At 40.1% G+C, this 12,203-nt stretch overlaps 1 protein-coding gene across 1 annotated transcript in view; it reads left to right on the forward strand.

The window, feature by feature from the left end:
• LOC147823432 (cyclin-Y-like protein 1) overlaps nt 1–12,203 on the forward strand; it is a 41,931-nt gene that overhangs the window by 7,354 nt on the left and 22,374 nt on the right. The window contains exon 4 of the mRNA XM_087193302.1: nt 6,180–6,280. Coding sequence (XP_087049428.1) covers nt 6,180–6,280 — 101 coding nt within the window. The remainder of the gene's footprint in view (nt 1–6,179; nt 6,281–12,203) is intronic.

Below are 12,203 nucleotides of genomic sequence, written 5' to 3' on the forward strand. Positions count from 1 at the left end.
CCTAGGCTTTTCGTTATTGGTAAATATTTTATTACATTTTCAATTTCCCTCATTGTAATTGGAGTGTTTAGAATTTCTTTATCTTCTTCATTTAACTTTGGCAGTTCGTATGTATCTAGGAATCTGCCCATTTCTTCTGTGTTTTCCATTTTATTGGAGTAGAGGTTCTTGAAGTAGGTGTTGATGATCCTGTGAACTCCTGTTGGATCTGCTGTGACTTCAGCTTTTTCATCCTTAATTGCATATATTTGTGCCTTTTCTTTTCTTTTTTGATAAGGTTGCCTAAAGGTTTATCAGTTTTATTTATTCTTTCAAAAAACCAACTCTTTGATTCATTGATTTTTTTTGTATTGTTCTCTTAGTCTCCATTGCGTTGATGATTTCTGCCCTGATCTTTATAATTTCCTCTCTTGTATGAGCTTTGGATTCATTGTGCTCTTCTTTTTCTAGGAGCTTGAGGTTCTGCATTAGGTTATTTATCTGAGTTTTCTCTGTTTTCCTAATGTGGCCATTCACCGCTATGAATTTCCCACGTAGAACTGCTTTCATTGTGTCCCATAGATTCCTGTATGTTGTACTGGCATTTTCATTTACTTGTAGAAACTGTTTGATTTCTTCTTTACTTCTGTGACCCATTGGTTGTTCAAGAGGGTGTTATTCAGTTACCATGTGTGTGTTGGGGTTTTGCGGTTTCTTATGTTATTGATCTTCAATTTTTTGGCACTGTGGTCTGATAATATACAGGGGTTAACTTCAATTCTTTTACATTTACTTAGACATGTCCTATGAGCTAGCATGTGGTCTATTCTGGAGAATGACCCGTGTGCAGCTGAAAAGAATGTGTATTCCGATTTTATGGGGTGGAACACTGTAAACCTCTATTAAGTCCATTTGTTCAATAGCTTGGTCCAGTTCTCGAATTTCCTTGTTAACTTTTTGTCTAGACGATCTGTCTATTTGTGATAGTGGGGTATTGAGGGCCCCCACTACAATTGTGTTAGTGCTTATTTGGTTTTTCATGTCTATTAACATTTGTTTTGTATAGTTGGGGGCATTCGTATTTGGTGCATATATATTTAGGATTGTCATCTCTTCCTCTCGGATTGTTCCCTTCACAAGGATGTAGTGACCATCTTTGTCTCTCTTAATTAGTTTTGGTTTGAAATCTAGTTTGTCTGCAAATAAGATTGCTACCCCTGCTTTCTTCTGGGTTCCGGTGGCATGGAGAACTGTTTTCCATCCTTTTACTTTCAGTCTATGAGTTTCTTTTTTGAGTTAGGTATGTTTCTTGTATACAGCATATTGCTGCATTTTCCTTTTTAATCCATTCTGCCAGTCTATTTCTTTTGATTGGTGAATTGAGGCCATCAACATTGAGGTTTATAAGGGATAGATTTTTTTTTTTTTTTTTGGTACTGGGAATCGAACTCGGGTCCTTGAGCTTGCACAGCAGGCGGCGAAACCACTGAGCTAAATCCCCGGCCCAATAATTGATAGATATTGATTTATCCTTGTCATGATGTTTTACTTTTGTTGACTCTTTTATTTCTTATTTTTCCCCTTTTCACTTTAGTTTCTTACCTTGCCTGTTGGCTTCCCTCTGTTGGGCCTCATGGAGTTGTGGCCTTCATTGCTTTTTTTCTAGGATATTGTTTAGAATTGCTTGTAGTGCTGGTTTGGTGGTCATGAAATTTCTCAGGTGTTCTTTGTCGTTTGAGAATCTAACTTCCCCGTCAATTTTGAAAGATAATTTTGCAGGATACAACAGTCTAGGTTGGAAGTTACTTTCTTTTAGGGTTTGAAATACTCCACTCCAGGCTCTCCTTGATTTGAGGGTTTGTGTCGAAAAGTCTGCTGTGATTCTGATGGGCTTTCCTCTGTAGGTGACTTGTTTCTTTTCTCTTAACTGCTTGTAGGAGTTTGTTTTTCTGTTGGGTTTCTGGGATCTTGACTATTATATGTCTAGATGTAGATTTTTTTTGATCATGGCTAGTTGTAGTTCTATATGCCTCACTTATCTATATGTCCAACTCTTTACCTCTGTCTGGGAAGTTTCCCACTATTACTTCTGTGAAGTTTTTTTATGTCAATTGTGCTTTCTCCTGTTTTTTGATGGACTCCTATCAGTCTTATGTTATTCTTCTTTGCATCATCTAGTAGTTGTTGGATTGATTTCTCATGGTCCCTTACTATTTTTTAAAAAATCTCTATTTTCATGGTCTCTAATCATGATCTTCTCTTCTATATCTGATATTCTATCTTCAGATTCCCTTAATCTGCTGTGGGTACTTTCAGTAGAGTTTTTGATCTCCTGAATATATGATTGAATCTGTTTCATGGATTGCAGCTCTTTCTTCTGTTGGGCGACCATGGTTTCCATTTCTCTCTTATGCTGGGTATTCATGGCTTCCAGCATGTTTCTGAGCTCATCTATTTTTTGTTATCTGTTTCTGTTCTAGATCCTCTAATCATGTCTTTCACTCTGCCCACCATCTCTGTAGATATCTGGGAGATTATTTCCGCTTTGAAGTTTTCCTAGAGCCTCATTCATCTGTTTTGTTACTTCCTGTGCTATCAGTTCAGGGTATCCAGGTGGTTGGTTATGGGACTTTTCCATCTCATTTCCCCCAGGATTTACCCTTGGTGGGGTGGAAGTCTGAGTTTGTGTCTTGCTTAAATGTCTTCTCATTTTTGTTTTTGGTACTGTCCTTGGTTTAACTCCTGGGTTGATAGTTTGAAGTTGCTTATTGTAGGTATCTTTGTTGCCTGTAATCAGAACCCTTATGGAATGATTGCTTCTCAGAGGTGTCTTCCAGATACAGCTGGTCTTTTAAGTTTTGAGTCTCTAATGACTGTAAGGCTATCTCATTTTCCTTGTATTAGGAAGGTTCATTGACTAGATCAGTCACAACACGTTAGCCCAAGTGATGCAGTCAGCAACACCATTGCATCAAGTACATCTTCAAAAATGACATTTTGTTGTAGTTATTAATCTATCACCTTTAGCTGTGAGAATTAAATCAAGATCGAGGACCAACCCAGCATATAGTGAATAAACTCTTCAATATAACAACTTTACCCTTTGTGATGGGGAGTTCGAAGGGGTTTGAGAGGGAGGGACAGATGGGAAGAAGGATAGGGGAAGGTTAGCAGTGTGGCCAGAGGACACAGGTGAGAAGGAAAAAGAGAATACTAGGAAAATAAAGAAGAACTCCGAATGAGGACCAAAACAGGGACAAAAAGGGAAGATGAACAATGTGGGAGAGCACGAGAGTGAGTGGAAGACAGAAAGGAAAGAGAAAACAAGAAGAAAATAAAAGAAAAAAAAGGAGAGAAAAACAAATATTTGCAAAGAGTAGGAAAAAAATTAAAGATAAGAGGAGCAAAAAAAAAAGAGAAAAAAATAAACTAATAATACTAATTTTGGGAATAAAAAAATAAAATGAATATGAAGGGCCTCTTTCAGGGTATGTCTCTGCTGTCACAATAGACAGTGTGGGTAGCAGTATGCAGATAGAAGTCAATGAGTCTCAGCGAGCTAGTCGCAGACCCGTGAGATTCAGGCAGATTTCTGGCTGCAAGTCCCAAGTTGAGCTCCCTGTCCTCCTGCAGGGTTGAACTCTGCAGAGTTGTATTGCAGGTTCCAGCTGCCCTTCCCCTGAAGATAGTCCCTGTCCTGATGGGAGGTGAAGATGACTCCAACTTACCCAGTTCAGTGGTCTGGTGGTCCAGTGTCCTCTGCGTCTTTGTAGTGTGGAACCAGTTGACGGTGCATGGAAGAGGCCGGGCAAGGGGGCGGCGGGGGGGGATCCAGTGGATTGCTGACTTGCTATGGCGTCCTGGTCTTTCTGTTTTCAGTCTTCCTTTTTTTGTGGCGAGGGAGGAATTAATTTCCTATTTTCAATTGGGCAGTGTTCTTAGCAGCCACCCCCATGTTAGAACATTTCTCGCATGCTTATCAAGATATTTTCCATGTCTTAAAACACAGCTGTTTCATTTTCTCCCTGAGGCTGCCCTCGTTAAGTCTTTCCTACCTTAGTAAGGCTGGCTTTCCCTTAGGCCTGCTGTCTCGATCTTTCTCTGGGATGTCTCCGTGAAGTCATCTGGTTCTTGTATAACTGCTGTCCTCACTGTCCTGGATTCTTTTGTTTCCTCTGTCTTGCTGCACTCCCCTGTGTTACTGGAACACATTTTGCTGGAGAAGGAGGCCATACCGATGTGGGGGTTTTTTTGGTACAGGGGATCGAACTCGGGACCTTGCACTTGCGAAGCAGGCGGCAGAACTACTGAGCTAAATCCTCGGCCATATCGATAATTTGAAAGATCTAACCAGGAAGGAAACCCCTCCTACTTAATGGAACATACACTTGTAGGTTGAAGCTAATTTTCACAATGGTCTTCTTATTCCTAGTGTTGGTCTTAACTCTGTTGCCATCCTGTTATACGCATGATAAATAACTAGTTCTAGCCAGCTCCCGGAAGCTTTTGGTATCTTCTCTATCTCTGGGATGCTGAAAGAACACAATAAGTTTTGTTACTGACTTTTCATCTTATTGGGATGGCCATTAAGGTTTGCACTCTGCCTCCTTCTCTTTTAATTCTTGGTATTTTCTCCAATTTTTTCTTATAGTTTGGTTATCCAGATAGTGTGCCTGTCAGACTAGTATTTCTTCGCTAATGTCAAATTTCCATCCCCTTTCCATTTTCTGGTGTTTCCTTTGGCACTGATTATGTACTAGAGACTCCTTGAGTTTGTGCTTTGATTGAACCTTGTATTGAAATGTTTTAAAGTTTTCATTTGCTGCTGAATTTTGAGAACTCCCACAAATTCCTTTGTCCCTGTTGCTCTTGCTGAAGGCTTCCCTGAAGTGTGTGGCTGTCCCGGCATTCTCTGGTTGGAAATACTCTATGTGCACAAGACTTTTTGTTAACTAATGGGCCTCACTGCAAGAATTTGGCAGCAAAGCTAGCTCTTCATTGTTGGACCCTAGTATATTATCTGGGACCGGGTCGCTGGGGCAGTCTGATTTCTTCAGAGAAGAAGCTCCCGGCCTTCTACCTGGGGAGTACAGTCAAGGCAGCCTGGTTTCCAGAAATTGTTTGGTGTACAGTTTTCCCCTGTTATTTTCCAGTTTTAGTCTTGATACACTTGGCATCTGCAGGGCTGTCAGATTTAGTATCTCTAGAATATAACATCTGCATTCTGCAGTGATGGGAACAGGTTTGCATGTTTATTTCTTACGGTTCTTCTTGGCCTCTGTTTCGCATTTTACTCCAAGGTGCTGTGTGCTTCTGAGTTGGGAACCTGCTGTGGGTTCTGCCGGACAAACTGGCTGGCTGTTTCTGACCCAATCACTTTCCATAGGCACCAGAATTGTGCCCCAACTGAATGAAGGTAGATGGGGTCAAATGTGCAGGACATGGAGGAAGAAAACGGCAGTGTAGGCAGGAGCAGGATGGATGAGACCGGAATGTGTCCTGATGTGTATCACATGGCTTAGAGCATAAAATTAATAAAACCTTGAGTGGCTGAGGCTTTCCATGGGAGTAATGTAATGGGAGTAATGTCTACCTAAAAATGAACTGAATGTTCAAGTCCCAAGGTTGTTTCTGTCATCTGTGTTAGATGTGAGGGAATCTTAAAGATTCTGCACTCTTGGTAAGGGGACAGGCGCAGAGACCCCCATGGCCCTGGCGTGTTCGTAACTGAGCAGCCCTGGCACAGAGTCCTTTGACTCTGACACATTTGTTTCATCACACTAACACACTCATGTAAGTTAACTAATCAATCAAGTACTAGGCTTTTGTTTGCTGATATTGTGCCAGTATTAATTTAAGGCATTGCATTTTCTTCTGGTTACTGAATAGTAGAAAGAGAAAATCTCTAAAATCTTACTTTACACTTGTTATAATATTTATAAAGGGATTCACACTAAATGCTTGTCAGGTTTGATGATAGGTACCATACCAAGGGCAGCACTGTATAACCCATTCCTCGAGCATCCCTGGAAGTCAAGGGCCTCTGCAGAGCCATACGCATGATACTACTCTCAAACAGTTTGTACAGTGTAAGAAACATCTTAGTGGTTTGTCATTTGACATTTTAAGCAAGGGAAAACTCCCACCTTTTATGGTTTTAACTTACTGTGACATTCTCTTCTACTTTCCTTTCCCTTCAGGAATCTCCAGGGCAGCTTATTGGGATGTATAGCTCCTGCTCAAGGATATTTCTAGATGACAGCACACTCAGCCTGCCTAGTTGTATAAACATGATGGAGTGGTGAGTACAGGAGGTTGCAGAGGCCCAAGTGATGGACTCCCACTGATAAATCATCCCAGCAGTGCTGGGTAATTTCAGCCATGTGATTATCCTCCTCTATGCTCAGTTTAAGACACTGGGGGCAACTATATATATATATATATATATATATATATATATATATATATATATATATATGATTTGAAGAGGCTAAATGTGAATTTTCAGTTTTTGTTTTAGTCTCAGACTGCATGGTAGAAGGGAACACCAGTTAGCAAATAAAGAATCCTGGGAAAAATGTACTTCTTTATTTCATGCTTTTATGTTAAACTTAAAGAGAAGAGGTGCTTTCTATTGGATGTTTCTAGAAGAAACAATTAGTTCTGTGTGAGTTACAGGCCTAAAACAGTGTCTAATACTTTAGAAATGAGTCTCGGAAGAAGGGACAGCCTTTCTTCTGTCGGTGCCGCAGTATATCAGCATTTGAATGCTCTCCATCGTATGTGAGCAGCTCACCAGTATCATAAACTCAGCACCATAACAAATGAAAGATACAAAGTTTAGAAAGCAGGATGCTTCATTGGAAAGGGAGAAAAAGGAGAAGATAGATAGCTGCCCTGACAAGAATCAGGGCAGGGGGCTCCGGAAAGATGGAGGACCTGTGGCCTTTGTTCTTGGCTGCTTTTATTGGGTGCCAAGGACTCTTTGCCTACCTGGAACTTGCCATAACCCAACTGGTTCCCTGGGCGGTCTTGGCATTAGACTGAGCCCCCTTGCCTCCGTCATTGTCATTTCTTGCGGGGAGGGGTCCATGTAACTTCTGTCTATTTGTCCTTGAACAGTGTCTTATCTCCAGGGTGGCAGGTGACTGGCTGGGAGGTGCATATTCATGGTTAGTTTAGAGTTAGTAAGGGGAGGTGTGGGTCTCTGTTGTAGTAGTTATATAGTGGCCCTAGAGTGGATACGAGTGTGTGTGTGTGTGTCTGTGTGTTAGTTCACCCCTGTATACACTGAATAGAGCTTTCCCCAGAGTTAGCCAGCCCCCCTCCACCTTCTGCTTCCCCTGCATTCTATTGGAAGCAGAGAGGGACGGCTGGCCTTGGCTTTGTGCACTTGGCTTTCTCTGTCCTCTGCTTGTCAGCTCTTCTCTGGTTTTGGGTGCAAGTTCCAAGGCCATTTGGTGCCTTTCTTTTGAAGTGTTTTTTCTTTTCTCTACCCTTGAGCTTGAGACTGTTCTCAGGGGAATTTTCCCAGTAAAGTTTTAACTCCTTCTAGTTAGGATTAGCCAGAAAACCTAATGAGCCCCCTATTTTATTCTTTCCCTGCCTACAGACCCCTTCCCCCTACACTGATGGGTCACAATCAGAGATATGCAATGAGAAGACCCTGACAGGAATCTTTCAACCTTATTAAAAGCCAGGTGCAGAACTTCCCCACCGAGTTGGGGTTCTCCAGGGAACATTATCCATGTCCCTTGGGGTTATGAGTTTTGGTTTTCAGAATGTAGCTTATATTTCTTTAGAATGTTAATGCCCTTATCCTTCATTTCACTTTTTCAGTCAAAAAATGTAAATAACATAAGAATTTAATTTTGTTTCTCATGTGTCAGCTTTTCTTTTTAGCTGATCATCAGCACAGTGGTGCCTTGGTTCACAAACTTAATTCTTTGCACAGTTCTGGTCAAAAACCGAATTGGATGAAAGCTAATCAAATTCTTTTTTCCTTTTTTTTTTTGGCACGGGGGATCGAACTCGGGACCTCGTGCTTACAAGGCAGGCGCCGGAACCACTGAGCTAAATTCCCAGCCCCAGCTAATCAAATTCAATGGTTAGGTCTAATGTTGACCTGACCTTATGGGGAAATTTGATTCAGTTCTCATTCAATTTACTTTACACCAGAATTGTAGAAAGAATTAAGTCTGTGTACTGAGGTACCACTGTAATTTCTACTTGTATTAAAAACTACAAGTTCACATACCTGGTGTATTTTTCTCTCACATTTACAATAGTAATTGAGATCAAATTGTGTTTCAGCAAAACCTCAGCACTATGCCTAAGTTTTGAAATTTGGCATCTATCAAGTAATTACTGAATGTTTATATTCAGCCAGCACCCCAAATTCATGACTGAAAAGCTGCTCTGCTTTGATAGGGTTGCCAGTTTCTTTTGCATTAAAACCCTTGTAAAGGTTCAATGTATAATTCAGCCTAGAGTTTTAAAGAGCAACGTTCCTCAATTCACACTTGTTTTTCTCCCCATCTTAGTCTAATGTTTAGAATTTTGCTTTGAAGTACAGTAAGTTTTAGTTGGCTTTCATTGTGTTTTGTTAAATCATTGTGTGCACTACTTTTCAAATAAATATTTAATAATAGGACAAGTAGGCATTTAGGAAAATTTTAAAAAATGTTTATCATGGGGTAATAGTTCCTTGTTCTCATGAATACACTTGTTTTTTTTGGTACCGAGGATCAAGCTTGGGACCTTGCGTATTTAAAGAAGGTGGAGGAACTACTGAGCTAAATCCCCAACCCAATAGCTCATTGTTCTCAATAAAATGGGTAAACCTTATTAGAATCAGTTACACAACTATTTCAAAATACGTGTCTGCAAACACATGCATTTTCCCCACCTGCACCTTCCCATCGATCTATGGGCACTTGGAAGCTCTAGGAAATCAGGGATGAAGGCAAGGTGTAATAATACACACAAAAGCATTCCCGGTGATTCTGACCCAAACTCTTAAGTCATTGGCAAACTTCATTGCATGTTGGAATCACCCAGGGTAACATTAAAGTACTCTTTGGTCCAAATTGTACCCTGTGGCACTTAATCAGAGTGTCTTGAAGTAAAATTCAGGACAGCTTTTTTCTTTGCTTGTGCAGCAGGCAGAGAAACCACTGAGCTAAATCTCTGGCCCTATTGGTACATTTTAAATATACAATACATTTACATTTATCATTGGATGCTTGTACCTGTACACGCTGTATCGTGATTCTTATTTTTTCCCCATTCCCCTGCCCTCCCTTGACCCCCTCCACCCTTCCCTATTTACAAAGACTTTGTTTCTACTTCTTCCTTTTCTCCTAATTTTTCCTTTCCCTTCTTTCCTTTCCCCTTCCCCTCCCACTTCCTCTACTCCTTTGTACCTTTTCTTCCTATTTCAAATAATCAGTTATTCATGTCAAGCATTTTAATCCTTATTTACACTTTCAGTTTCTCACACTAGAGAAACTATTTTGTTTTTTGGGTACTGGGCCTCGAACTTGGGTCCTTGTGCTTGTGAGGTAGGTGATGAAACCACTGACCTAAATCCCCGGCCCGAAACTATTTGGTATTTACACGTGTGTCCTATTTATTTCACTTAAGAGTATGTCCTCAATATGCATCCATTTAGCTAAAAATGTCTCTAGTTTCTCATTCTTTATGACTGAGTAGTACTCCATTTTAAAACCACACTGTCTTTATCCAGTTTCCAGTTAATGGGCACTTGGGCTGTTTCCAACCTTGCACTATTACAAACTGTGCTGCTGTAAACATGGGTGCACATATATCGCTGTGGTATGATTCTTTTAATTCTTTGGGGAAGATACCCAGCACCCAGCAGGGGAATAGCTGGGTCAAATGGGACCTCTAGTCCTAGTTCTTTGAGGTATCGCCATACTGATTTCCACAGTGGTTGCACCAGTCTGCACTCCCACCAACAATGGAGAAGAGTTCCTTTCTCCCCACACCCCTGCCACATTTATTATTGGTTGATTTCTTGATAGCAGCCATTCTTTCTGGGGTGAGGTGGAATCTCAGCATTGTTTTCATCTCCATCTCTCAAATGACCAGCGATGTTGATTATTTTTTCATATGTTTATTTGCTGCTTTTACTTCTTTGTCTGAGAAATGTCTGTTCATTTCAGATGCCCATTTTTGAATTGGATCTTTGAATTTGAGGGGGTCTTATTTTTTTCAATTCTTTATGTATTCTAGATGGTAGTCTTTTGTCTGAGGTACTGCTGCTAAAACATTTTCCCACATTGTAGGTTGTCTGTTAGCTCTGTTGGTGGTTTCTCTTGCAGTGCAGAAACTTTTAATAAGATGAGATCCCAGTTATTGATTCTTTGTGCTAGGTCCCATGCTGCTGAGGTTTTGTTCATAAAGTCTTTTCCTATGCCAATGTCCAGAGTTGTATCTCATTTATCTTCCAGCAAGTTTAGTGTTTCTATTTTAATATTTAGATCTTTCATCCACTTCGATCCTAGTTTAGTGCATGGTGATAGATACGGATCTAGTTTTAATCTTTGGCAGGTTGAACTCCAGTTTTTCCAACACCATTTATTAAAGAGGCTATCTTTCCTCCAATGAGGGTGTTTGGCTCCTTTGTCAAAGATGAGATGGCTGAGTGTGTCTGGAGCTGTTTCTGCATCTTCTAATCTGTTGCATTGATCCTTGGGTCTGTTTCTTTGCCAGTACCATGCTGTTTTTATCACAGTAGCTTTGCAGTGTAGTTTCAAGTTGGGGATTGTGATAACCCCTGCCATGTCTCTGTTGCCCAGAATTGCTTTTGCTTTTCTAGGTCTCTTCTGGTTCTAAATGAATTTTTGGATTGTTTTCTCTAGTTCTGTGAAATACATTGTTGGACTTTCAATCAGCATTCCATTAAATCTATATAGCAGTTTTGGAAGTATGGCCATTTTCACTATATTGGTTCTTCCTACCCAGGAGCAAGGAATGTCTTTCCATTTTCTTGTATCCTCTTTGATCTTGTTTTTCAGAGTGTTGTAGTTTTCAGTGTAGAGCTCTTTTGCATCCTTTGTTAGATTGATTCCTAGATATTTCATTTTTTTGGATGCTATTATAAAAGGAATTGGTTCCGTAATTTTTCTCTCAGTGAGTCTGTTATTCGTGTATAAGAAGGCCATTGATTTTTGACTGTTGACCTTGTATCCAGCTACTCTACTGAGTCTGGCAATTAAGTCCAGAAGTCTTTTGGCAGAGGTTTTTGAGTCTTCTATGTAGAGTATCATGTTGTCAGCAAATAATGACAGTTTTAACTTCTTCCTTTCCTATCTTTATTCCTTTTCTTTCTTTCTCTTGTCTAATTGCTGTGGCTAATGTTTCCAGAACTATATTGAACAGGAGTGGTGATAGTGGACATCCTTGTCTTGTTCCTGATTTTAGTGTGAAAGTTTTCAGCTTTTGACCATTTAGTATGATGTTGGCTGTTGGTTTTTCACAGATAGCCTTAATCAGGTTGAGATAAATACCTTGTATTCCAGTTTTCTGTAGGGTGTTTATCATGAATGGGTGTTGGATTTTGACGATTGCCTTTTCTACATCTATTGAGATGATCATATGTTTTTTGTCTTTGATTCTGTTAATACAGTGTATTACATTTATTGATTTATGTATATTGAAGCATCCCTGCATCCCTGGGATAAATCCAACCTGGCCAGGGTGTGTATGATCTTCTTGATGCCCCTCTGTATTCTGTTTGCCAGTATCTTGTTGAGGATTTTTGCATTTGTGTTCATTAGGGAGATTGGCCTGTAGTTCTCTTCTTGGGTTGGGTCTTTCCCTGTTTTTGGAATCAAAGTAACACTTGCTTCCAGGAATGAATTTGGAAGCCTTGCTTGCCTTTCAATTTCCTTGATGAGCCTTAAAGAGTAATGGTGATAGTTCTTCTTTAAATGTCTTGTAGAATTCAGCAGTGAATCCATCAGGACCTGGGCTTTTCTTTGTTGGTAAAATTTTTATTACATTTTCAGTTTCACTCATTGTAATTGGGATGTTAGATTTCTATGTTGTCTTCATTTAACTTTGGCAATTCGTATGTATCTAGGGATCTGTCCATTTCTTCTGTGTTTTCCATTTTATTGGAGTAGAGGTTCTCGAAGTAGGTATTGATGATCCTCTGGCTTTCTGCTGGATCTGTTGTGAGTTCACCTTTTTCATTC

Source organism: Heterocephalus glaber, unplaced genomic scaffold (genome assembly GCF_053883595.1).
Source record: "Heterocephalus glaber isolate CG9 unplaced genomic scaffold, H.glaber_assembly_v1.0 deba00001586, whole genome shotgun sequence".
Lineage (NCBI taxonomy): Eukaryota > Metazoa > Chordata > Mammalia > Rodentia > Bathyergidae > Heterocephalus > Heterocephalus glaber.